The sequence below is a fragment of the Scylla paramamosain genome, chromosome 27 (genome assembly GCF_035594125.1).
Source record: "Scylla paramamosain isolate STU-SP2022 chromosome 27, ASM3559412v1, whole genome shotgun sequence".
Taxonomy (NCBI): Eukaryota; Metazoa; Arthropoda; class Malacostraca; order Decapoda; family Portunidae; genus Scylla; species Scylla paramamosain.
Window position 1 is genome coordinate 14,124,913 of NC_087177.1, and position 24,396 is coordinate 14,149,308.

At 38.4% G+C, this 24,396-nt stretch overlaps 2 protein-coding genes and 1 long non-coding RNA gene across 13 annotated transcripts in view; 2 read left to right on the forward strand and 1 right to left on the reverse strand.

Moving 5' to 3' along the window:
- LOC135114253 (ras-related and estrogen-regulated growth inhibitor-like protein) overlaps window positions 1–2,541 on the forward strand; it is a 56,890-nt gene extending 54,349 nt beyond the window's left edge. For all 8 annotated transcript variants that reach the window (XM_064030083.1, XM_064030085.1, XM_064030086.1 and 5 more), the window contains one exon: window positions 76–2,541. In XM_064030083.1, the coding sequence (XP_063886153.1) occupies window positions 76–282 (207 nt within the window). In that variant the 3' untranslated portion in view covers window positions 283–2,541. The remainder of the gene's footprint in view (window positions 1–75) is intronic.
- Window positions 2,542–2,868: 327 nt separating this feature from the next.
- Window positions 2,869–12,831, forward strand: LOC135114254 (uncharacterized). Its single transcript, XR_010275468.1, has 3 exons — window positions 2,869–3,086; window positions 9,034–9,221; window positions 12,608–12,831. It is a non-coding gene; the product is annotated as an uncharacterized LOC135114254 (long non-coding RNA).
- The window catches only part of LOC135114251 (phosphatidate cytidylyltransferase, photoreceptor-specific-like), a 24,712-nt gene continuing 8,196 nt past the window's right edge, over window positions 7,881–24,396 (reverse strand). For 3 of the 4 annotated variants that reach the window (XM_064030056.1, XM_064030053.1, XM_064030055.1), the window contains exons 2-9: window positions 18,409–18,548; window positions 17,366–17,462; window positions 16,412–16,588; window positions 15,829–16,188; window positions 15,299–15,451; window positions 14,862–14,993; window positions 14,156–14,290; window positions 7,881–13,354 (exon numbers count right to left, since the gene is read on the reverse strand). In XM_064030056.1, the coding sequence (XP_063886126.1) occupies window positions 13,268–13,354; window positions 14,156–14,290; window positions 14,862–14,993; window positions 15,299–15,451; window positions 15,829–16,188; window positions 16,412–16,588; window positions 17,366–17,462; window positions 18,409–18,548 (1,281 nt within the window). In that variant the 3' untranslated portion in view covers window positions 7,881–13,267. The remainder of the gene's footprint in view (window positions 13,355–14,155; window positions 14,291–14,861; window positions 14,994–15,298; window positions 15,452–15,828; window positions 16,189–16,411; window positions 16,589–17,365; window positions 17,463–18,408; window positions 18,549–24,396) is intronic. The other variant, XM_064030054.1, reaches the window with a different exon arrangement.

Sequence of the window (24,396 nt, forward strand, 5' to 3'; positions counted from 1 at the left end):
CTGATCATGTTGGGAAAGATGCAGCCCATGTCTCTCCTCCTCTGACTCACCTCGTTATTGTGTGTTTGTCTGCAGGTGAACGAATCCATCGACGGTCTGCTCCGCCAGGTGTCGCAGCACAAGGGACAGACATCTCCTCGCTTGCGGAAGCTGAGCGTGTCCAAAATGTTCAACCAGCTGATCAACCTGAGCAGCGGCGGCAGCCAAGACCACCGACCCGCCATGCCGCGCATCTCGCTCAGGGACCGAGCTAGGAAGAGAGGTCACATTCGCCACAGTTGAGGCCACACCCCTTGGCGGCAGCGGGCTTTTGTTGGCACTCTAGTGAGGCAGGTCACAGCCTAGAGTGACCCTTCACGTGCGCTTCACCGGAGTCACGCACGTCCCCCCGCAACGTCCTGCTGTGCTGGGGGGATTTTTCTTCACATCCCTGCCCTTTAGAAAAAACGTTGAATTATATCAACATTGAATACTAATACTCCACGATCTGCGTTAATTAGAAGTTAGAGGAATACACGGAAAGAACTGCTTCGTTTGGCAAATGCAATAGTTCGCGGGACATCGGCGCCAAGCCCCGCTGTCAGATCCTCGGCATCTGAACCTTCTTTCGGCTCACTGAACCATGTGGCGAGCAGCGGCAGCGGCGGCTGTGTTCGAGGCTGTGCGCCCTCTTGGGCCACGCCACCAACCACAACCCTGACGTCTCGCCACAGGAGAGAAACTGTGAGGGATACCGTACTCACTGGGCGAGGACTCATTTTTAGGTGTGGCGGTGGCAAATAGTCGAACCACCAGTTTAATCTTGCTAGTTCACAGGTGCGCGGCCGCGCTCCGTGACGCCATTAGGAAGGCACTGCAGGGGGCAAGGCGTGTGAGCTTCGCGGTCCTGTGCTGCGCCGCTCCTCGAGGGGCTGCTTGTCGGCCCTGTGCTGTCTTATGCTCAGTATTTGTAACGAGAAGTTGGCTTTTGCCTTCAGCAACCTAAGTTTACTGCATAGTTTATTGGTCCCTCATGCAATGAGTGTCACTGCATGTACATAATTTAGTTTTTGTTATTCGTCGGCTGATGTTCAGCCGTTATTTGATCTCAGGCGGCGTCATCACACATCATTAGTCACCCCCACGCACCAGCGTGCCTACAGCAGGGCGGCGTCGAGGAGCGGCAGGAGCCACGGCCAGTCCGAACTGCCGAGCCTCAAGGCACGCCATGTTCTGAGGCACGGCAACACTTGCACGACACGACACGAGCACGACTATGACGGGGATGTGCCAGGGGGCCCTCAGGCACGCCGGCAAGGGTTGAGTACCGGAGACCAGCCCTCCTCCCTCTACTGCTCGGAACGTGTCACGTTCACGATGTATTCCGCATAATGTTTTCTACTCGTATATATCGAGTTTTATTATTAATGTATCTCACACTGCATTTTTTTTTTCTTTTTTATTCCACCGAAATTCTTGAATCGTGGTAGTGATAAAAGTGCCTTAGGCGATCTGGTGTGTGTGTGTGTATGTGTGTGTGTGTGTGTGTGTGTGTGTGTGCTCGCTATACTGAAAAGCGGTCTGGAGTCGTTGTACTAAAATCAGTCTTACATTCTTCTTTAGAGTAAAACCGTGACGGAATGTTTAAGCTGGAGCGAAGCATCGTCCCTCCCACCAAGTTTGGCGTTACTTCGCACACCTCCTCGTGGAAGGCCAGGATAAAAACATAGGAAATTAAAGGAAACTGCAAGAAGCTGTCAAGCCTACACGTGGCAATTCCTGCGTGAAGCAAACCTACTTATTTCCACCTGTCATCCTCATCCGTAAATTTAATCTTTCAAAGTCCCCTAATGACTCGGCACTAACAACCTGATTACTGGGTGTATTCCGCCAGCCACGTGTACATTATGTAATTGTGAATTACATCATTTGGTTTATGTTCCAGTCTGATCTCTTGTAACAACTCCAGAAACTACAGAACAGACAAAAACGCATAAGTATCGACTAATAAGGAATAGCAACACAAGTAGTAGTAGTAGTAGTAGTAGTAGTAGTAGTAGTAGTAGTAGAAGTAGTAGTAGTAGTAGTAGTAGTAACAAAAATATTATAAATCTTTGGGTAAGGAAAGATTAATATATTATCATAATCATTATTAATATGCAGTCCCTGTGAGTGTGTCAAGAGAGAGAGAGAGAGAGAGAGAGAGAGAGAGAGATTATCCCCATTCATTAAAGCCAGGTGCATCTGGATTCATTACATCATGGAAGGAACTCTATCATAGCCCCGTGTCCATCCAACCAACACAGTTATGTGCACCATCTCCAAGTTTAGTAATAAGTAACATGAACTCTTATTTCCTTCCCCGAAAACCTACATGTACACCATGACTCCTGCAGAACGTGTCACATTATACATAAGTCAGAGAGAAGAAAGTGTGAAAGTACATGTATAGTGTTTCGGTGGCTGTACGTTACGCTGCTGTCTGTATCTCATCATCCTATTTTGCAGCCAGTCTGTATCGCTTGTGATATCCAGAGAAAAAAAATAAAATTTATAAGATTCCTTTGTGTTTTATTTATTCCTCCGTACAACGTTGATAATAGAAAATACAAAACCATCTGTGTGTACGCATTATTAAATACATACATTTCACTCACGTTACTCAGTGTTCGGGATTGCTTCGACTTGACGTATCGACGCAACATGAGAGGCGCTTCAAAGCGCACGTGAGTCAATATATTGGAGGACTGTGCTTATAACGAGAAATTGCCAGTAGTTGTTGTTTTTTTTTCCGGGGTGCGATTTTTGGTGAGTGATAAAGAAAATCATAATTAATAGCAAGGTTCAATCTCTTGTCTCTATTGCATTTTTCTCTTGGTCTTAATTCTCAATCATCAACAGTGGCACCAGTGTGGTGTGAAGTCTAGTAAGGGAAAACCGTTTGAAAAGGGATTGAATCCTCTTAAACTCTGAATCTGTTTAATTTTACGAATATTTCTGGTCATCTAGAGTTTATAGGACATACTGCTTCACCTGTTAGCGCCACGTGGACTCCATTCCAGAGCCCAGCTGGAGAGGAACCCAGTGAGGAAGAACATCCAGAGCAAGTAAGTTCAGCTTGTTACTTGACCTCAAAGTTGTGTAATTGACATTAAAGAATGCAGGCAGTTACAGGGAAACGCTAGACTAATATCATAGTTGAAGAATACATTAGAATAAGTAGTTCGTTATTTTAATTATTAATTTGTGGCCGCGGAACAGCCAGGCGGAAGGACTGTGTTGCCCGGTGGCCGGGTTGTGTGGAGGTGCCACTATATTTTCATCTAGTCTTACCAATCAGACCATGGTGATTAGTGTTGGATATTTTAATTTAACACTGCCAATCAGACCAGAATGACTATTACAAGATATTTTCACATAAATCTCACCAGTCAGAGCATGATGTTTAGTATGGATCCCAAGTGGAGTTTTCAACCTTGATTCACCTGCAACTGTATTGTATGGTACAATGTATGGAGCATATATATATATATATATATATATATATATATATATATATATATATATATATATATATATATATATATATATATATATATTACTGTCAAGGATAGATTAGATATGTAAACAAATTCAAGCAATTCCACTGTTGGCTTTTTTATTAATAGTTTACCACTACGTTTTTCTTATTTTTTTATTTATATTTTACCACTCTATGGGATTAACGCAAGTCTTTGAAAATTAATACATTGTTCACGAAAGTTTCCAGTCTTTCAGCGCTAAAATATCAATAAAACAGTGCAGTCTCAAGTACATAACATCACTATCAGTCACCAAGACTATGGGGAGTTCGGTAAACTTGAGTGTCAACAAGTGGCAGCACCAGAAATGTCCCCTTCTCACACAGATGCAATATCAAATAGGCCTACACTCATTCTAAATACATAGATGCAACGTGCTTATATATATATAATTTTTTTTCTACACAATTCCTTCAAAGTAGTAACACAGGTTAAGTCGAACTCTATTCATGAACAAAAGTATTTAAGTTGATTTTCTAGTGAATACGACATTTAGATTTACTTGGTCATCTCAAGGTTTCCAAAAAAGGTACACCATTGATTGGGAGCGTATGCAGATGGTAGCAAAAATGAAGGCAACATGTATGTGCCACTTAGAACTTCAAATTACATGGAAACAACATTTTTAATCGAAAATAGGCAACTCCAGTGTTCTGGCGAGAGTAATGTTGTATATCTAACCAAAACAAACATCTGACTTAATTGAAGTTAACAAACAAGTAGTTGGACAACCAGCTAATTCCTGCAGCAGTGGCCATGCCATTACTCCATGAACCTGTGGCTAACTCTATTCTCCCGTTACACCAGAGCAGTCCTGAGAGAGGTTTGTTTTGGTTTTCGATTACTTTGTCATGTCGGTCGATTCGTGAAAGAGATGCTAAAATCCTCACGAAAATAACCATATCCATATATCACGATGTTACTGAGTTTGTTATGTTATACTATATAGTACAATCCTTTTTTTCTTTTATTGTCCAAATCAATAGATTTTAGACTTGTAATATGCCATATTTAAAGTATTGATAACAGTATTACAAAATAATCACAAAAAATGTTTGTTTTGACCAACTTCTCTAAAAATTATCCATACAAGATATTTAAAAGTCGATGCAGAATTTCGAAAGTATCATAATGATCAATGTTATATGCATCTGTATTGACATGGGATTTACAATAACAATATTTTAGTTCATGTCACTTGGGAACATGCAGTAGCAACGACATCTGGCGGATTAGTTCCGAAGACTCTCCATTCTCACTATTTCCTCAAACTCACTCTCACAGCACAACAGTAATGAAAATAGTGTTGGCTTGCATCCTCTGCTGGGTTTTTTCAGCATTACATCAATGACAGCTGGGAGGACTCATGTTCTCATTTTCTTTGATCAAAAAGCCATATGAAGATTGTTTTACTTAGTATTCTAAAATTATTTTCTATATGAGAGGGATAATAATAATAATAATAATAATAATTAGTATTAATTGCAGTCAGGGCTTGTTCCTCCCTCTCCTCTACCTTCTAACTACTTCATGCTACCAATTAAAATCCTTTGCAATGATGTTTTCCATGTCCTCGCTGGCCTAAAACCTCGGAAGGCTTATGGACCTGATGGGATCCCTCCTATTGTTCTCCAAAACTGTCTCTGTGTTTGCACCTTGCTTAGTCAAACTCTTTCACCTCTGTCTATCAACATCTACCTTTCTTGCTGAAAGTTTGTCTACATTCAGCCTGTTCCTGAAAAGGTGGCCATTCTAATCCCTCAGACTACTATCTCATTGCTTTAATTTCCTGCCTATCTTAAGTTTTTTAATCTATCCTCAACAGGAAGATTCTTAAATATATATCACTTCACAACCTTATATCTGGTCGCCAGTATGGGTTCCAATAAGGCCGCTCTACTGGCCATTTTCTGGCTTTCCTTACTGAGTGAAATTTTTGCTGTTGCCTTAGACATACCAAAAGCTTTTGATAGAGTCTGTCACAAAGCTTTGATTTCCAAACTACCCTCCTACAGCTTCTATCCTTCTCTTTGTAACCGTCTCCAGTTTTCTTTCTGACTGTTCTATTGCTGCTGTGGTAGACAGTCGCTGTTTTCCTAAATCTACTAACAGTTGTGTTCAAGGTTCTGTCCTGTCATCCACTCTCTTCCTATTATTCATCAATGATCTAAACCAAACTTCTTGTCCTATCCACTTCTACAGTGATGATACCACCCTCTACCTTTCCACATCTTTTCATAGACATCCAGCCCTTCAGGAATTAAACAGTTTATGCTGGGAGGCCACAGAATGCCTGACTCCTGATCACTCTAAAATTTCTGATTGGGACAGAGTAAACTTAGTACCTCTAAAACTCAATTCCTCCATCTATCAACATGAGACAACCTTCCAGACAACTATCCCCTCTTCTTCATTGACATTCAACTGTCCCACTCTTCTACACTGAACATCCTCAGTCTGTCCTTTACTTATAATCTAAACTGGAGGTTAAAACAGTTTCTATGAAATTAGGCATTCTGAGTTGTCTCCACCAGTTCTTCTCATCCCCCACAGCTGCTAGCTCTGTACAGAGGCCTTATCTGTCCATGTATGGAGTATGCTTCACATGTATGGGGGAGTTCCTCTTATACCACTCTTTTAGATAGGGTGGAATCAAAAGCTTTTCATCTTACCAATTCCTCTCCTCTGACTGTCTTCAGCCTCTTTCTCGTTGCTGCAATGTTGCATCTCTTGCTATCTTTTATCAATATTTTCATGCCAATTGCTCTTCTGATCTTGGTAATTGTAAACCTCCCCTCCTCCGGCAGCCTCACTGCACAAGACTTTCTTCTTTTTTTCACCCCTGTTGTCCATCTCTCTAATGCATATTCATCCCTTTCTCTGGCAAACTATGGAACTCCCTGCCTGCTTCTATATTTCCAACTTCCTATGACCTGAACTTTTCCAAGAGAGGTTTCAAGACACTTATCCTGTAATTTTTTTACTACCGCTTACAACTATGTACAGGGGTACAGGGAGTGGCACCTCAGTGGCCTTTTTTTTTTTTTTTTTTTGTCAATTTTGTTCCCCTTGGCCAGTGCCCCTCCTACATAAAAAAAAAAAAAAAGTTTCTAATTCATAAGCATATATATTTCCTTCATTACATTCCTTTCCCCTTGTGGTGTGCATGTAGCAGCATCACAGCAATACCGAGGTGGGATTAACACTTGTGAACTTTATGACGGGTAATTACCTGTGGTGCAGCTGGTTCTGGGATAGTCAGGTCAAAACCTGGATGTGGAATTGAATTATTGTAGTGCAATATATAAAACAAACTGACAAGCTTTGTTTAGATGATCACTGATAAGTTATGGATCAATCAGTAATTTTACACATAAGGTGTTTGCTACTGCAGGGGCTTGAATCCCATCTACCTTTGTATTGTATACACACACACACACACACACACACACACACACACACACACACACTGCTTTACTTGATTACAGATTCTCTCTATTTAAAATTCATTGTCAGAATAAAGGCAATGGTGAAATCTTGTGAAGTATACAAAAATCAAGAAGAGAATTATGTTAGATGAATTAGGAAATAATCAAGGGTAACTAAGGAAGTCAATGAGACTGGCTTATGTCCTTCCAAAGAAACACTATTTTGATACACAAAATTTAATGAAAGCAAATACCAGTGCAGTAATAGCAATGATACCACAGGGCTTTACTTGGGCTATCATTATTCATGGCTCAGTTCACATCTGGTGTTTGCTGAAATCCAGAGTTCAGATCTGGTCCATGCACTTGTGTATACTCATTTATCTCGCATCTGGTTTATGTAAGCTCAGTTGTCCTTGGCTTCAAAATCTAGTGAAAGATCCTCCCTCTAAAGAGGAAGACAAGTCTTACTGGGTGGAACTATTCCCAGAATAACCTTTAGGTCTTTCAGTGTCACCAATATAACTTGTATTATTAAGGAAAGCAGGTCCTGGACCTGGCACTCTCCCTTTTAATTAAATGCTAGCACTGAGAACACCATTCTATTCTCAAAGCACTTTTAGCATAAAATCAATCTGACCTGAGCTCTATCAATCTCAGGAATTTTGTACCACACATGTAGAGAAGAACATTACACTGACTCACACCCCATGCAGACAAGTGAAAGCAGCTGGATATAAATACCATGCCAAGGCTGAACCAGTGTGTGAATTCACTTGTGGATAAAATTAATATGAGTACTATTCTTAATATCCAGTTACACCATTCAAGAATACAAACAATGTTAAACACACAGTCTGGGTTAGGATGAAGGGAAAAGAACATTTCAAGATAACTATACATGGATTTATTCATATGCACTTCCTAAAACTAATCAAGGAGTCTAGTTCCAAAGAAATATTACTTTTCTGTTCCTCAACATGTCTAACTCCTTTACACACACACACACACATGGGCATGAGCACACACCCACACACACGCGCGCGCACGCGCACACACCCACACACACGTGCATGCACGTGCAAACACCCACACACACACGCATGCGCACACACCCACACACACACACACACACGCGCGCACACACGCACACACCCACACACATGCGCGCGCACACACACACACACACACACACACACAGTGGGACTGTGCATTCGACTTCTTTCAATTTAACACCTGTAATTTGTAACCTTTTCACTTTGGTGACATATTGCACTCACCGACAGCACCGAGCACTTCAGAGATGGTGTATTACAAATCTCATCCTTCAGCTATCATGTTGGTGCTATCAACCAATTAGTCTTTTATTTTATTTTATTTCATTCTTTTTCTCTCTTTCACCACTTGTAGTGTTACTGCATTTCTCTAATTCTTACAGCTTCTCACCTTTGGCAGTGATCCATGATATTGCCCTGAACTTTAATTATCTTTTCAGAAACTATGTGTGGGATATACTTCAGCAGCACCTTGCTCTGCATATGATGGCCCAAGTATTAACGTAATTGTATATCACCGTCTGAGAGATGTAATGAAAACCAGTGACTGGGCTTTATTTTTCTAAAGTAAAGGACACAAACCTGGTTTAAGATCTGGATCCACTGATTCTGGTCTGCTCTTTCATATGCTGTGTCCTTTACTTCAAGAGATCAGTGACACCATCTCAGACATTTTGGCACCAGTTCTTCCAAAGTTAATGGAAAACTGTTATCAGAGTTGATTGAAATTGAAGAGGCATTTTCAGCTGAAAAAATTAAGTGAGAGAGGATGTACATGAAAAAAAAAAATGAACAGCACCAGGGGACAAAGAACTGTAAGAGCAAAAAACTTGTCAGAAATAGTAAAAAAATGCACTAATCTTACTGAATTGACTGAGCTTTTGTCCATCATAAAGAAACTTATATAAAAGGACTGAATCAACTCTACAATTAAAGACTCAATGAGAAACAGCAGATCTACATTATCCAGCCACTTTTTTTTCCCATCAGTGACGTGTCAGCAACATCACAGCCAAGATGGTGATGGTGACAATGAAGCAATGAATGATGATAATGATGCACCAGTATTAGTTTGACTTTTATGGGATGAGGATGCATCACCATCGGGAATGACAGGACAAAGTACGAGAAAATAAATGTGCCTCATAGGACCAATGCACTTCATAAACGACTCACAGGTTGGTGTTATGTATTTAGTTTGTACACTCTTTGGTTATCAGATAATGATAGCAATAAAAATAAACAAATAAATAAATAAAATTTTAAAAACTAAAATTCAAACATTAAGAAGACAGTATTTTTTCATAAAGCAGATCCCCAGTAAGTGGATCCTGTGCAGCTATTACTTCGGAGGTTAAGTGTGGCATTAGATTCAGGTATGAAATACTTAAAACTTATGAAAAGTGCCTTTTGATGCCTCTGGGACCAACTGCATAATATTTTTGAGGCTTCAACTCTATGATAAGCATGGTTATTTCATCAGCAAAGCACTGTCCCACTGTGTTGCATACTATCTTGACAATTTTTAATGCATAATATTAACAGATCTACATAAAATATAGATCATACTTTACCTATAATATGTCATATAATGAGTAATGCAGTTAACATTTGTACATACTAGATATATCTTTTGAGATATGTTACTATTGAGATCATTCATTTATTTTCTATGGTAATGTCATTATATCAATGGAGTAACTTAGATTGTATTCCTGACTGGTTCTTGGTATGGTAATAGTTGTAAACATAAAAGGTACAAACATAAACATTAGTTACTTGTCAAATCACACACACACAGTCAAAATAATGAATTCAGTATATAATTATGTACATCCAAAGTTACTGACATTCCTACACAATTTCCATTTTATAAGAGAATATTTTTAGTAAAACATAAATAACTGGGAAAGGTTACATGCAGCTAAAACCATCAAAGCCACACATGATACTCTATTTCCAAAGCTACACTAACTTCCTCCTTTTTTTCATTACATTCTATTTGTCATATGCAAGAGGGTTGGTCAGACTACACTCTAAAGCATATATTTTACATAACATACTAGATATTTCAAAAATGGTTTTGGAAAATACTATGCTGGAAAAACCAGCGAAGTTTAGTCATATCCAAATCACTGCCTGCAAAGTAGCCCCAGCAGTCATATTGTCCTTCAAGATTGTAATATATCTGTGATTGACTCAACAATGCACAATATTACTTTGTTCCTGCTAAGCTACTATATAAGTACATAAATCAAGATTATTATTATAGTTTGGCTTTCTTCATAACATCCTAGAGTTTTATTGGCAGTATGTTTTATAATTGACTTAAAAACACCTACCATTAAAACATACAACATATGGATAGTGTGTAAGGATACAGTATTCATACAATGTATTTCAAATGATAACAAATATATGATTTAAACTATCACTCCCTTGAGTAACAATGCCACAATGTGTTGCTGTCCACCATTCAGCAGCAGCAAGTCAGTTGCATGAGTGTGTTCATCAAGTCTCTGCCGCCTCCATGATGGGCAGGTTGTGTGTAGCGAATCATAGGGAACAGTACAGTTTTCTATAATGTATTTTATGAAAATAGATTTTGTTATGTAACATTGCAAATATTTATACTGTTCACATAATCAAAATCAGAAATCTAATTTTTTACAATTAACCAGTAATAGGTTTGGTAGTTATATTTTAAGATTTATATGATGATGTACTTAACAATTTTTCAAATATATATTTCTACTACATATGAAACAGGTTACATTTTTCATTTGTATAAATGAGCTATTCTAGGGTTCAACAGCTAATAAAATTCAAAGCAAAACATAAAAACAATATCTAAAGATTTTAAACAATCATTACACAACAAAGGCATTATATTACTTACAGGTAAACTGGATGGAGCATGGAGCATATCATTGTTCCTTAAGTTCAGTGTCTACTTACCATTTTTTTCTTTGCCTTCATTACCTTGTAAACAGCTGAAAAAATTCAGCTCTGCATTACTCAAATGGTAAGTAACTTGCTTGAGTCAAGATCTTTCTTAAAGCCATCCCCAAGGCTTGGGTCTGAACATATTCTTGATTGGACGAACAGCTTTAACTATAAAGAGATCCATCCAAATGGTCTCCACCTAGCTGGAGATTTAAAGCCTGGACCACATAGTTATTCAATGGGTGTGCTACTGCTCCACAGGTGTGATCTGTAATATTTTAGTTCATTCTTTACATGCTTGTTATCTGCAACACAGCACACCTCAAGCCATTCAAAATACCAACAAACTAAGCTAGATCATAATTGAATGCAACACCACTGCCACTTAACAGGGAAGATGTTAATGTGCAGAAAAGTTTTTAACACTTTACTTAGGATAAAGGCTGTGAGCAACTCTTGACTTATCTGAGGATCAGACCGAGTAATCTTGCAAACCTGCATCTGAGGCTGACCTGGATGCCAGGCATGTAGAACACTTGTTTTCTGTCTTCACTTCATTACTGGAATCCAACTTCACTTTCCTAGTAAATCCCACCTCACACACAAAAAGGTGCAGATTCTCTCTCTCTCTCTCTCTCTCTCTCTCTCTCTCTCTCTCTCTCTCTCTGTGTGTGACAAGTCAGCTATGGGTCCTGAGTCACAGGTTGAATATAAAAGTGAGGTCACACCTAATTATTTTGAAAAGATTCAGATTTGAGGGATTTGCAATTTGTGCATCATGTAACTTGCAGATTATTATTAACTCTTCCATTTTCCTATATTCAAGATTTTGTAAGATTTGTTAGTGATCATCACTATGTGATTTTCCATCATTCATTTCACCCAGTGCAGTAAACAGATAAAAAAATATTAACAATATAATGTTCCATGTTTACACAAGTCTAACAGCCTCATACACATATGCTGACCTGCTACAGCATGTAGATCTCTGGCAACAGCTCTCTCCTAATAATAATACAGTGTCATGGCTAAACTATTCTTCTGTTATGGTTTTATCCTCATACTGCCTTTTTTCTTTGTTCCCTGCTTCCACTGGGATGAATGGAATACAACCGTGTCTCTATGATGCCATGCTCCCTCCAGGAGTGTCCCCAAGGAGGTGTCCACAGAAGACACCCTACCCTTTCATCTTCCAAACAGCTTTTTTCATCTTTTAGCATCTTCACCTACACTCACATGCACTTTCTTTACAAACTCTTCAGTCATCTCAGTATATCCATACAATCTTGGTGTGTTCCTTTTCACCCATTCCATCAATCAACAATTTGCATTGTTTGCACGGGCACTCACACCACATCTTCCATACAAATTTTCATAGCTCTCACCCTCCCATCTTGTCATGCACATGCCTCTCTCAAATAATTAATTTCTACAGAATGCACTCTTGATTACTGTGCCCTGTTCCACATCCAGGCCTTTGATCCATACGTTGTCAGTATTCCCTTAAAATTTCAACAGATGTATGCCTCCCAGGCACCAACTGAAGATATTTCTCTGTAACCAATGTTTGGCAATAATACAACTAATTTTTTAATATCTTTCATCACTGACTTTACAGTTCCCAATCTCCTTCTGCAAAACAGCAAGAACAAGACTGTCATGTGATCCATCCAGGTTTACCTGTATTATCTTAAAGCAGGATAGAGAAGAGCAATGAGTAAGTTATGTGCATTACAAACATGACTTTTCAATATTTTCATATGAAGTACAATGTTTTAAAAACTGTTAAATGTCAGTAACCATTCACAATGAATGAATTGTTTCATTAAAAAGAATCTTATATCTACTAGTTTAGATCTTGCCATTATAAAACATTCCTTAGGTGTCATATCCCTTATAAAAAACTGTACCATCCTAACTATTTACCGGGAACAGATGGTACCAAAATCTGCTCCTTTATCCATGTACATAAAATACCACTGCTACTTTTCTAAGCCAGTATTATATAAAAATAGGACATTTATTTAGTGACTTTCTCAATATGTATTAATAAATAGTTTTACTTTCTTTAGGGAAATTAAAACAATTTCCAATCCAAGCTCAGAGAAAACAAAAAAAATCACAGTGTATATCACACACAAAATTCTCTCCTCGTGCACTGAGAAAGTAACAATATTACTTACAGTAAAATACACACTTCTCCAGATTGCATAACCTACAACACATAACATGAACTATAGACAATACTTACATAAATAATATTCCACTATTGAACAAGTTATGGCTGTAAAATTCCTCGTGCAATGAGGGAATCCTGCAGCATGTTGTAAAGCTGGAGCTGCTGCTCGGGTTTCAACATGTACACCTGAAAATATAAAGTCTTAGTTACTTTCTCTTCACAGCACAGGGAGGAGGCAGCCTGGCCATCAACACTTAAACATGGTCTGCTCAGTGACCCAAGTTCAATTCCTGCCAGAAGCTTGTCATTTCTCAACTGCCAAATATTTCAAGGATTGGAGGCTACCCACATGCTTTCTATCATCACTACCTTTGATCATAAGTGCATAAGAGGACCCTGTGGTGTGATGTGCCTCTATAATCAACATACAGGCATTATTATAAAAATTCTGCCAGTGCCACCCTAGGTAGGGATCAACCATGAGTACCGGAAAACAGACAAGTTCAAAAGAAAACCTACTCAACCAATGCCATCCTGAACAAGGAGTCAAACAACCATAAAATATGGGAGGTAGTATCTGAGGAACATGTGGGAATTAACATATAGATAAAATGAGAAACTAATATACATTCAACTTTTTTGCTACTGCTCCCAAGTCTCACATTTTATCCCCAAAACTCTATAGTCAATACCACAAGATCCATTCCAAACAACTTAGAAGAAAACACACTATTCACTGCAGACAATAATAATATAACCAACACACACAGACTACTATCCCATCCCCCCCTCCCCCCCCCCTCTCTCTCTCTCTCTCTCTCTCTCTCTCTCTCTCTCTCTCTCTCTCTCTCTCTCTCTCTCTCACCACAGACCTACAGTACGTAAACAAACCACAGTTACTCACCATAAATCATAGCCACATCAGAGCCCACCAGTGGCACTAACTTTGCCTTATACAACTTGATTAGGAAGAAAGAAAACACAAACCTTTTGGAGTAGCTTTTGCGGTGAGGTCTCAGAGATGAATGTGTTGATGTAGACAGTGACAAAGGTGGCCATTAAATACTGGCAATCAAAACGGTCCATCATCCCACCATGACCAGGGATTACGTCACCAAAGTCCTGCAAAAGGCATTGTATGTTATCCTGACCAACTTGATAAGAGATAAGAAATGTTACAAGCTATACAACTAAACCTTACTCTACACAAACCACCTTATATCCAGATGGTGCCCTCATCATGGTTAATAAGAAAAAATAATTTAAATCCACTTCTCAATAATCAATAGAAAGGAAGCACAGAAGAAATGAGAGAAAAAAAAATGAAAATTAGATAATGAGAACTTGAGGCTATCAGTTATTATGAGGAAACCAGATACTATCAAATTTATCTGAGACCTGGTATGTCAGATTCAACTAGACCTACTAAACCTTGATAAAGTGACCTCTTCATAGCATATCTGAATGTAACCAACCACTTGAGGGCTGATAATTTGCTGTTGAAAGACCAGTAACTACCAGACCAATGAAGATTCCACAAGGGAAAGTGGTGTTTGGAATAATGTTTTAGACCATGTGATTATCAAAGGAAACACATTCCCTAATATGTTTCATAAGAATTACAAAGTTAAATATATTGCCAATAAAATAAGGTAATTTTTTTTGTTTATTCAATACACCACAGATTTTTCACCTTGATCTTGAATGCTCGCTTGAAGCCGCTGGCAAAGAATCCACCAAAAGGTCCAATAACACTACTGAAGAGGGAGAGAGCGACGGAGTGGAACACGAAGGGATACATGGTCACAGTCTTCCTCCATCCCAACTGAAAATAGGAATGTATTATTATAGTCAAATATCACAAAAATAGGAATGTGTTACCTTAGTCAAAAATCATGAAAATAAGAATGTATTATCTTGAGTTAATGACTAAATCACTACACTTTTTCATTATCCTAGGATCTTAAACTAAATAAGCTGATCAACAAGGCTTTTCCACTTAGTCAAATATTAACTCTTTGAATCACTAGACACTTTCATTATCCTAGTTAACTCTTTGAATCACTAGACACTTTCATTATCCTAGGATCTTAAACTAAATAAGCTGGTCAACAAGGCTTTTCCACTTACAAGGGCTGAAAAGTTTGCTAGTGTTTCTGGCAGACTGTATTCTTGAGGCCTGAAGATTGGGGAAGCATCACATGCATACTTCAGAGCATCTTCAGCCTCACTGTACTCCATTGGACACACAAAGTATGGGTATTGGCACAAAACATATGACAGCTGAAAAATTGAATGTATCATCAGTACCATTGGAGAGAAATAAATGAATACCAAGGCATTAACCTAGTATTATCAAAGTTACCATTTTTCTATAGGGGTTACACAAACTTTAACTGAAAGCATGTCAGAAAACTTAAGGCCGACCAGACATTCATTCCTGTTTACTTATCATTATGTAACACAGACAGAGCCCACAACATGAATAGCCAAATCAAGCCCCCCCCCCCCCCACACACACACACACACTACTTTTTTTTTCTTTTTTATGTAGGAGGGGCACCAGTCAAGACCAACACAACTAGAAGAAAAAGGCCTACTTGTAGGAAATGTGTAATAAACAAAATACTGAAGACAACTAATTTATACATGTTACTCACTATCATTCCAAGGAGAATGGTTGAAATTCCTCCTCCAATAAAGCCTTCCCAGGTCTTCTTGGGGCTGAGTTGAATCAAAGGAGTCTTGCCAAGGAAGAAACCAAACATGTATGCCATAACGTCATTGATAACAATCATGGAGACAGGGACAATGAACCAAATCATTCCATGAAAGATGTTAAAGATAATAAAGTAACTCTGAGACACAACAATGAGGAGAGCCACGTGTGTCCAGGCAAAGAGGGAAAACTGTCGCATGTAGTACTTCTTCTTCAGAGAGAGTACAAACCACACAAATCCAATGATGTACATGGTAAACGAGGTGAACCGATGGTAGGCGATCAGCCAGCGCATGATATCCTGCAAGTCACAAGAGACATGTTACACGTACAATACACAGATACACATACATAGATGCCACAAATACTTAGCTTACATATTAAAGGATCAAAGTGTTATGTCAAAAGATTGAAACCATTCAAAACATAAAGCACATCCTACTCCACCATTCCATGAAAGTATATCATACAAATTTTATATAAATCTCATAAATAAACACCTTCCAAGTACAAAATAATCTTACACTTTTGGAAGAAATAACACTGAAGTAGTCTGCAACAGACTCTCCATAGAAGAAGTAATTGCTTGTGATGGAAAACCACCATGACAACGACCTGAACCAGGGCAGGCCATGCATCCGGTACACTGAGTAGCCAATGTTGATGATTTCCTTGAAGCACCACACTTGCACCAGCAGAGTCTGAAAAGATCAATAACATGCTAAGTTCTGAGAATAGCGTGCAGAACTTAGAAACCATCTTTAGCACACATACATCTCTAATTAGCCTTGCCTTTATTACACTTACCAGATGCTCTCCCACCAGATCTTTTAGCAATACAATTTTCTTCACCTCAATGACTATTTTCAATACCACCTGATAAATAGTGATACAAATCCAACACCAAAACAACATAATGATACTTCAAAACATATATGAAATTTCACAACATGTTAAAAGATATTTGCCATAAAATATCATAAAGAAAATGTTGCATATTTGTATTCTTTGTATTTTCAAGTCTATACAAGAAAAACTTTTTAAGTAATAAGGATATATATTGTTGCCTTTCCTACTTAATTATGCAAAGTGTTTATAGTCTTTTTTTTCTTTTAAGGTAACACTAATTCTTGGCTTTTAATCCCTCCCAAGAAGGCTTTCCTCTGATATGAGGGTAAAGGAGTATTTAAACTGCAAACAAACACCTATTTAATACATGCAGCAAAAAAAAAAGATTTATAAATATGGTCCTTACAGAGAAGAGGTGGGGATGGAAATTAATACAATGCCACAATTGTTAATAATATAAGGCCAGTTTCATGCACTAACAATCTCAAGACACCGTGGTAAAGTGGTAAAGACAGATGAAGTAATATCCATCAGTCCCAAAAGCATCAACAACAAAACTAAGCTACAATAATCTTGAGAAATAAGAGATTCTTCTTAAATATGACATTTAAGAATTAGAGCACACTTACTGTAAATATGAGAGCCAGGGGACCAATGTAAATAATCAAGCAGAAAAGACCAATCATAAGCCAAGTGAAGATGCCACGGATCACCCAATTTCTCCATCTGTTGAGGAATGTTCATGTTAGGATTATATGCACACTATTTTTTACAGGGTTAAACAAATACAGGCACTTCTTTAAATAAAAACAATATGTGAAATTATAAAGCTTAGTAAAACTTGCTAGTCCTTCATCAACATATTTCTTTTAGCCTTACAGGGAGCTCAAAAACATCTGAGCAAGTAAGCTGCTGTTAAGAACTCCCCACAGAGATGGCTGTAACAGTTCCTGACAGCAGCAGCTGATTATCACATTCTGTCATCTCTTTTTGTCTACATCAGTCAGACAAACATGATCATCTTCATACATGATTGTTGTTCTTGACCTCTAGAGTCAATTCAAAGTACACAGTGGATAATGCAAGGAAGATAATGCAATAGATAACCAACTGATAATCTCAGATAAGAATAATCAATGTAACTGATTAATAACCTCTGATAATGGGAATGATCAATAATGCAGTGCTTAGGTGACTGAAAGCAGAATGAGGTTCAGGGCTCCATAAAATATAGGTTTCTTTACTTCTTCATGAGTGCTAGTCTCAAAGTTTGCAGTAATGGTCAAAGAACATTGCTAAAAGTACAGTACAGTTATAGAACATTCTACCCTAATTAAGACAGGGTAACCTGAGAAAATTACCTAACCAGTTATATTTCAAGGATGAAGAAAGAGCTACCCATGTACCAAAGAAATCCAGTTGCTGGGACATCGCTTTCCCTGGGTTTATTACACACAGCCTCATACATTACAACTACATATGTATATAACTTCGTGAATGGCCGTGTATAAGAAACTAATGTGAATGTGTGTGTACTTACCAAAAACTGATTCAGGCTAGAAAAAATATTCGGTATATAAAGTTCTCCATTTTCTTCAAGCTGAATATCTTCTCACCATGCACAGAAAACTATGATACATTACCAAAGCAATGCAACACATGCAGTACTTACCTTGGTGGCAGTGGGGACAGAAGAGTGTGAAGAAAGCTTGGCTCTTGATCAGTTCCTTGAGGAATCTCCTTTGTTCTCTGTTCTATTGATTGTTCAGGGAGTCGGTCATCGTCTGAGTCTATTTCAGAGCTGGGGACAATCTGTAAATGTGTATCAGTAATAATTAATATACATTTTCATTTATGGAATATTTAGGGAATATAAGTATATAAATTTCCTAGGATGTTCCTCACGTAAGTTTTCTAAATTCTAATATTGGACTGCATTTCATATGTAATCCATAAAACTGTCCTATGATCTACTGTAGCTCTCAAAGGAAACAAAATAAAGACTATATTAATTAATCTGCCTATTTTTCATCTTGACATCTTGAGACCTCTTGAGATGAAAGCCAAAGTGAAAGTCAACACCTGATCTATTCCAACATCCTGACACACATGCACAAAGACCATGAGTTCTCTGGTATCAGATAAATTGATATTTCAGACCTAAAAACATTCTGGCAGGTGATAAATTGGTTTACCATGATGCAAACACATGGTAACATGTCTCCCATCACTCCCTGCTTCCCACTTGGTTTGTTTACACAGAAGCATTCAGCTGTAACCTCAGTCCTTAATTTATTTCTAGCTTGCTTGCAATGCAGATATCCCTAAATATAGAATCCAAGAAGAAAGTAAACATCCATAATGGTGTCTTACATGCTACCTTATTTATATAGGCTGTGCAGTACAGAGTGTGTGGGGAGGTGGGGGGTACAGAGAGAGAGAGAGAGAGAGAGAGAGAGAGAGAGAGAGAGAGAGAGAGAGAGAGAGAGAGAGAGAGAGAGAGAGAGAGAGAGAGAGAGAGAGAGAGAGAGAGAGAGAGAGAGAGAGAGAGAGAGAGAGAGAGAGAGAGAGAGAGAGAGAGAGAGAAATTTTTTTCCATTATGTCAACTATGTTTTCCCTACTCTGTGCAACATAAAATTTACTTCACTTATGACAGCAGAAACGATCTTGAAAAGTTCATACTGTACATCACTCACAACACAGCAAAGACACTCAGATATTCATATAATGTAAGTATGCACAACAATGGCTGGACGACTCTGAGCTACTTAGGTAAAAGAGTATTCAGCCCATTTCTATGGCTTCCTGAGGCTACCATGGTTGGTGAAGGGAGGCTTGTGACAGCATTTATAAGCCTTGAATGTGTAACAGGAATGTCATAAGAAGTGTGCATTCATTCCAAGTGATAGATCAGGGATGAAAGGAATGGTGTTTTTGAAGTGTGTAAATTAAGATGTCATTTTAAGATTTTAGTTTAAGTAGGTAGTATCTAATATTCTAGCTGTTGCTGTCACTCAGCCCAGTTCCACTTTTCCCCCCTTCACTGAGAAAACCCTCTGACCTGTAAAGGAGGGGAGGACACCCTTAAATGTGAGGCCTGACCAAACAACAACACATCTTTAGGCTGCCTCTCAACAACTCTCTTGCCTCTTTGATGAAGACACACACACACCCCTAACCATTAACAGGACCCTCTCAAATGTTCAGCAACTATAAAAAGAGAGAAGGAAAAGAGAAAGTGATATAGTCTACTCAATAGTTTTCAGATGGCACACAGTGCCACACAATGACATCTAAAGTTTCATGTGCACAAAGCATTCACCAGTATGCTGTTAAGCAATAATCTTTCAAGACACAAGCAAAATAGTTACACATCTGCTTAAGTTTCAGTGATACATGTTTGCTTCCATGTCTTCAATACAGCCAGCTTCTCCCATAAAAGGGATAACTGTAATAAATTTAAACTTTCACATCACATCACATTACAAGGCAACACACACACAGTCCAGCACTGGTGGCCTTCACTCCTGAAAGACCACAAGGTCATAACTCAGTGAGTCAGGCCCACACCATTCTCAGCTGGGGAGACAGCTGCTACATGATGAAAGAGGACCAATCAAACTGCCTCCATCTGGCCACCTGCTTGTCACATCACCAAACCAGTAATAATGAAGATAGAACAATAATAATAAATATCATCATTATTACTATCATCACTATTATTACGGTATACATATAGACAGGTCAATTACTATTATAATCAACATTCTGATAAATAATAATCTGACTGGCATCTCCAAGACACAGTGCACACAAGCATATGCACACATGCATGCACGCACACACACACACACACACACACACACACACACACACACACACACACACACACACACACACAATGGTCTAGGCTTCATGCTCAAGGAAAAAGCTAACAATTGCATAGAAAAATAAAAAAAACAGTAAATCATAAAATATATAAAAACAAACAAAACAGACACTTCATATTTTATGAAGCAACTGAACCCTCATATCAGATGTTCCTGAAGTTGTACTATTAATACAAGGGAGAAGAAAGAGAGAAAGGGAAGAAAGTGTAAGATCAGTGATTAAAGATAAGATAAGGGAAAGGGTGACATACTTCTCCCTCATTCTTAATAAACAGCCATAAAACATTTGCATTAATACATTATTACAAGTTGATGAACATCACTTTTTTTTTTTTTTTTTTTTTTAGAAACTTAGTCACATGCCTTCTCTGGGGTATCTCAAGAGGGACTACCAGCCTGGTATGTAAACTGATAGATAGATAGAAACTTGGCCACAGACACATATAGTATACACATGCATACATATGTAAATTATCATCTTCAGATGACAAACTGTACACAGGCCAAACTCCATTTCAACACGTCTGGCACTAACAATGCTCACACTAAAGCAACAGCCTCATCATATGGGCATCTGATTCACTGATGCACCTCATCTCCAAAACTATACACCAGTAGTACCTAGTTTTTTTTCTAATCACAGGACAAGCTGAGTATGTTGTAGATGCACTGAATTATAATTTCTAAAGATTGTACATCCTTATGATCATATTTCACACAGTCATTACCCATCATCCTCAAACAAAGCTGACACTGAATCTACATTTATGGATGAATCTTCTTTTATGTTCTTGGAAATGACTATGAACCAAGTCACTGGAGGTTGTTTATTGATGGATCTCTGTATAAAGTTGTTCTGCTTCACATAGGAAACACCTTACCCTCTATTCCAGTTACACACTCAGTTATTTTAAAGAGATACATGAAGATCTTTCTTTCATTCTAGATTGCATAAAATAGAAGGAACATAGAACATAAATGGCTTGTTTGTGCAGATCTGAAAGTTGTCGCCGTTCTTAATGGACTGCACACTGGCTATGCAAAGTACATGTTTCCTATGTGAGTGGGCCAGCCAGGCAAGATCAGAGCATTACATGTGATCAGAATGGCCACCAAGAGATACAGTGATAAAAAGGTCTCACAATGTTGTTAATGAACCACTTATGATAAAGGAAAATATAATTTTGCCACCATTACATATAAAACTGGGCTTGATGAAAGAGTTTGTCAAAGCATTGAATCAGCCAGCATTCCTATACCTCAAGAGCAAATTTCCAAAAATAAGTGATGCAAAACTTCATCTATAAATATGACTACAGATGCATCTAGCTGTCAGAGAGACATAGACACTGACATGGGACAATATAGGTGCTTTGAAATCTTACAGTATGTCTTCCTCTGTTTTGAAATGTGTCAAGGCTCACAAGGACTTGGGTGTTATTGTTGATACTACACTTTGTTTTCATTGGCACATTAGGTCTGTGGTAAACAAGGCTGCTGCAGTGTCTTTAAATTTCCTTAAGGTTACCTTATATCGTTTCCCTAAGTTCATGTATAAATCTCATATTCGATCTCTACTCAAATCTGGCTCACTCCTATGGTTACATTTTTAGAATCCATCCAAAGGAGATGGTAAAGCAGACTGAATGCATATCTGAGTTGTCTTATAGTGAGCATCCTCCAATACTGAATTTGTACTCAGTTCAAGTTCATCTGCTGAACAGCCATGAATAAGTGCTGGATGATATTTCATCATAGTCTAGTATCCATCCTGAGGATTTATTTGTGTTGGCCAGAAAAGTTGGTACTCAGAGACACAGGTTCAAATTGGCATACTTGTATTCCTCACTTGAATGTCATTGGCAATTTTTCAGTCAAAGATGTGTCAACATACAGTACTCTTTACCTGATACTGTTGTTGCTTTGGAGACCGTTGATGCTTTCAAGGCAGCTCTCCACTGAAGACTTGCTTCTTTGCTTTTTTTTTACTTTATGGATTGACACCATCCATGTCACCATTGCACAACCACTTGCTGCATAAGGCACACAATGCAGTCCGCTATGTCATGTCTTTCTTATAATAAAATTATGCTTTAATGGGACTGGCATGCCTGCAGGGTTCAGCTGCTTTCATTATCTTAAGCCCATTCTCTCCTCTTTGATACTATAGCATTCTGAGGGTAGCAAAGCAGGTAAGTAAACCAGGTGAGTAAAGACATATTTGTGAAACTGCAAATTCATGAACTCATGCATGACAATGAATTTCAAGCAACAATGGATGAAACTGAATCAGCAAGTTGGTGCACGTTTAAGGGTGTGCTTTGAGGTCTTTTGCGTAGCAAAAACAGACCTATTATGATGTTTTAGTATACAAACTTATCAAATGTTACCAACATCTAGGTTGTAACATGTCACCCAAATTGTATTTTCTGCATTCACGTCTTTCCTTTTTCTTGGAGAATGCAGGAGCTGTCAGCGATGAACAAGGAGAGGTTTCATCAGGATGTAGCAAAAATGGAGCCTAGCCACAAATAAATGGAGCCCATCCATGTTACCTGATTTTTGCTGGAATCTGATACGTGATAAACCAAGTGTATCACACAAACAACACAGAAAACACTGACAAGTACACAAATTCATACTGAACTTATAGTTTATTGTTAATTAGACTAAGATACTTGAAACACAATGTATACTGGATCTGTTTCTTGTGAAAAGACAATAATTTTCCATATTTCCATATTTCTGGCAAAAAAAGTGTACAAGGCTATTACATAAAACTGAGGTGGCTGAGGTATATGGTTGTCAGATTTAGAATTAGGACCCTTGAATAATAATAAAAACCTGCAATGGACTATGTTTTTCTCTCCCTTAAATTTGTTGTACATTGTTACTAATACATCAGCAACCACCAAACGATGGCATGAACTTCTACAGGCACCATGTAAATAAACCTACCTACATTCATGCCTCAGAGAAATAAGCCATTCATCAAAGATTCCAAAAACAAAGCCAACAGGCATTATAGGATCAAAGCATCAAACTAAGTCTCTATGATTATGTGGACAAGAGACTGACACAAGGGAGTTGAGGTGACTTTAGGTGTACCATGGGTCGAAGACCTTGGTGTTGGATAACATTTGCTTCATCCACCATAAAACCCTGCTTTCCTGCTAGGTTCCCAAGTTTGTTGTCCAGAGGGAAAGAAATAAATAAGAAAGAGATGGAGCCATAGTTTTCAAGATTTATTCATGAGTACTGTATAGTGCCACAGCAGTCAAGGCTGATAAAAAATCACCCAAGGTCCTGGTGATCACTTGTGGCTTGTCATGTAATGTGTCAGTAAAAACTACACTACTGTCAGTCCTGATGCACATTCAATCCCAGGCAATGGGCACCTCTCATAGCAAATTTATCCATTCTTCAGATCAATAGAGTACAAAGGAAAGAAAGGCAAATCTACACAACTAAAACCATCAGCGTATCATCCGTACACATAAAAATAAATAATTTCCTGCATTCTTCACATATTCATGAGCTACATACATACAGCCCAACACAATGACTGAACAACTGCTGGCACTGGCACTGCTCCAGCAACCATGTTCTGAATTGCTATGTACAAGGCTGAGACTGTGAGACACTACATACTGAGGATACATGATCAGCCCAGATAAGGGAGTCACTGCACAACTATTTTGTTTACACCTTGGCACTCCTCAGTCGTCTCCTTTGAACCCAAGATAAAATAAACAAAGAAGGGATTCAC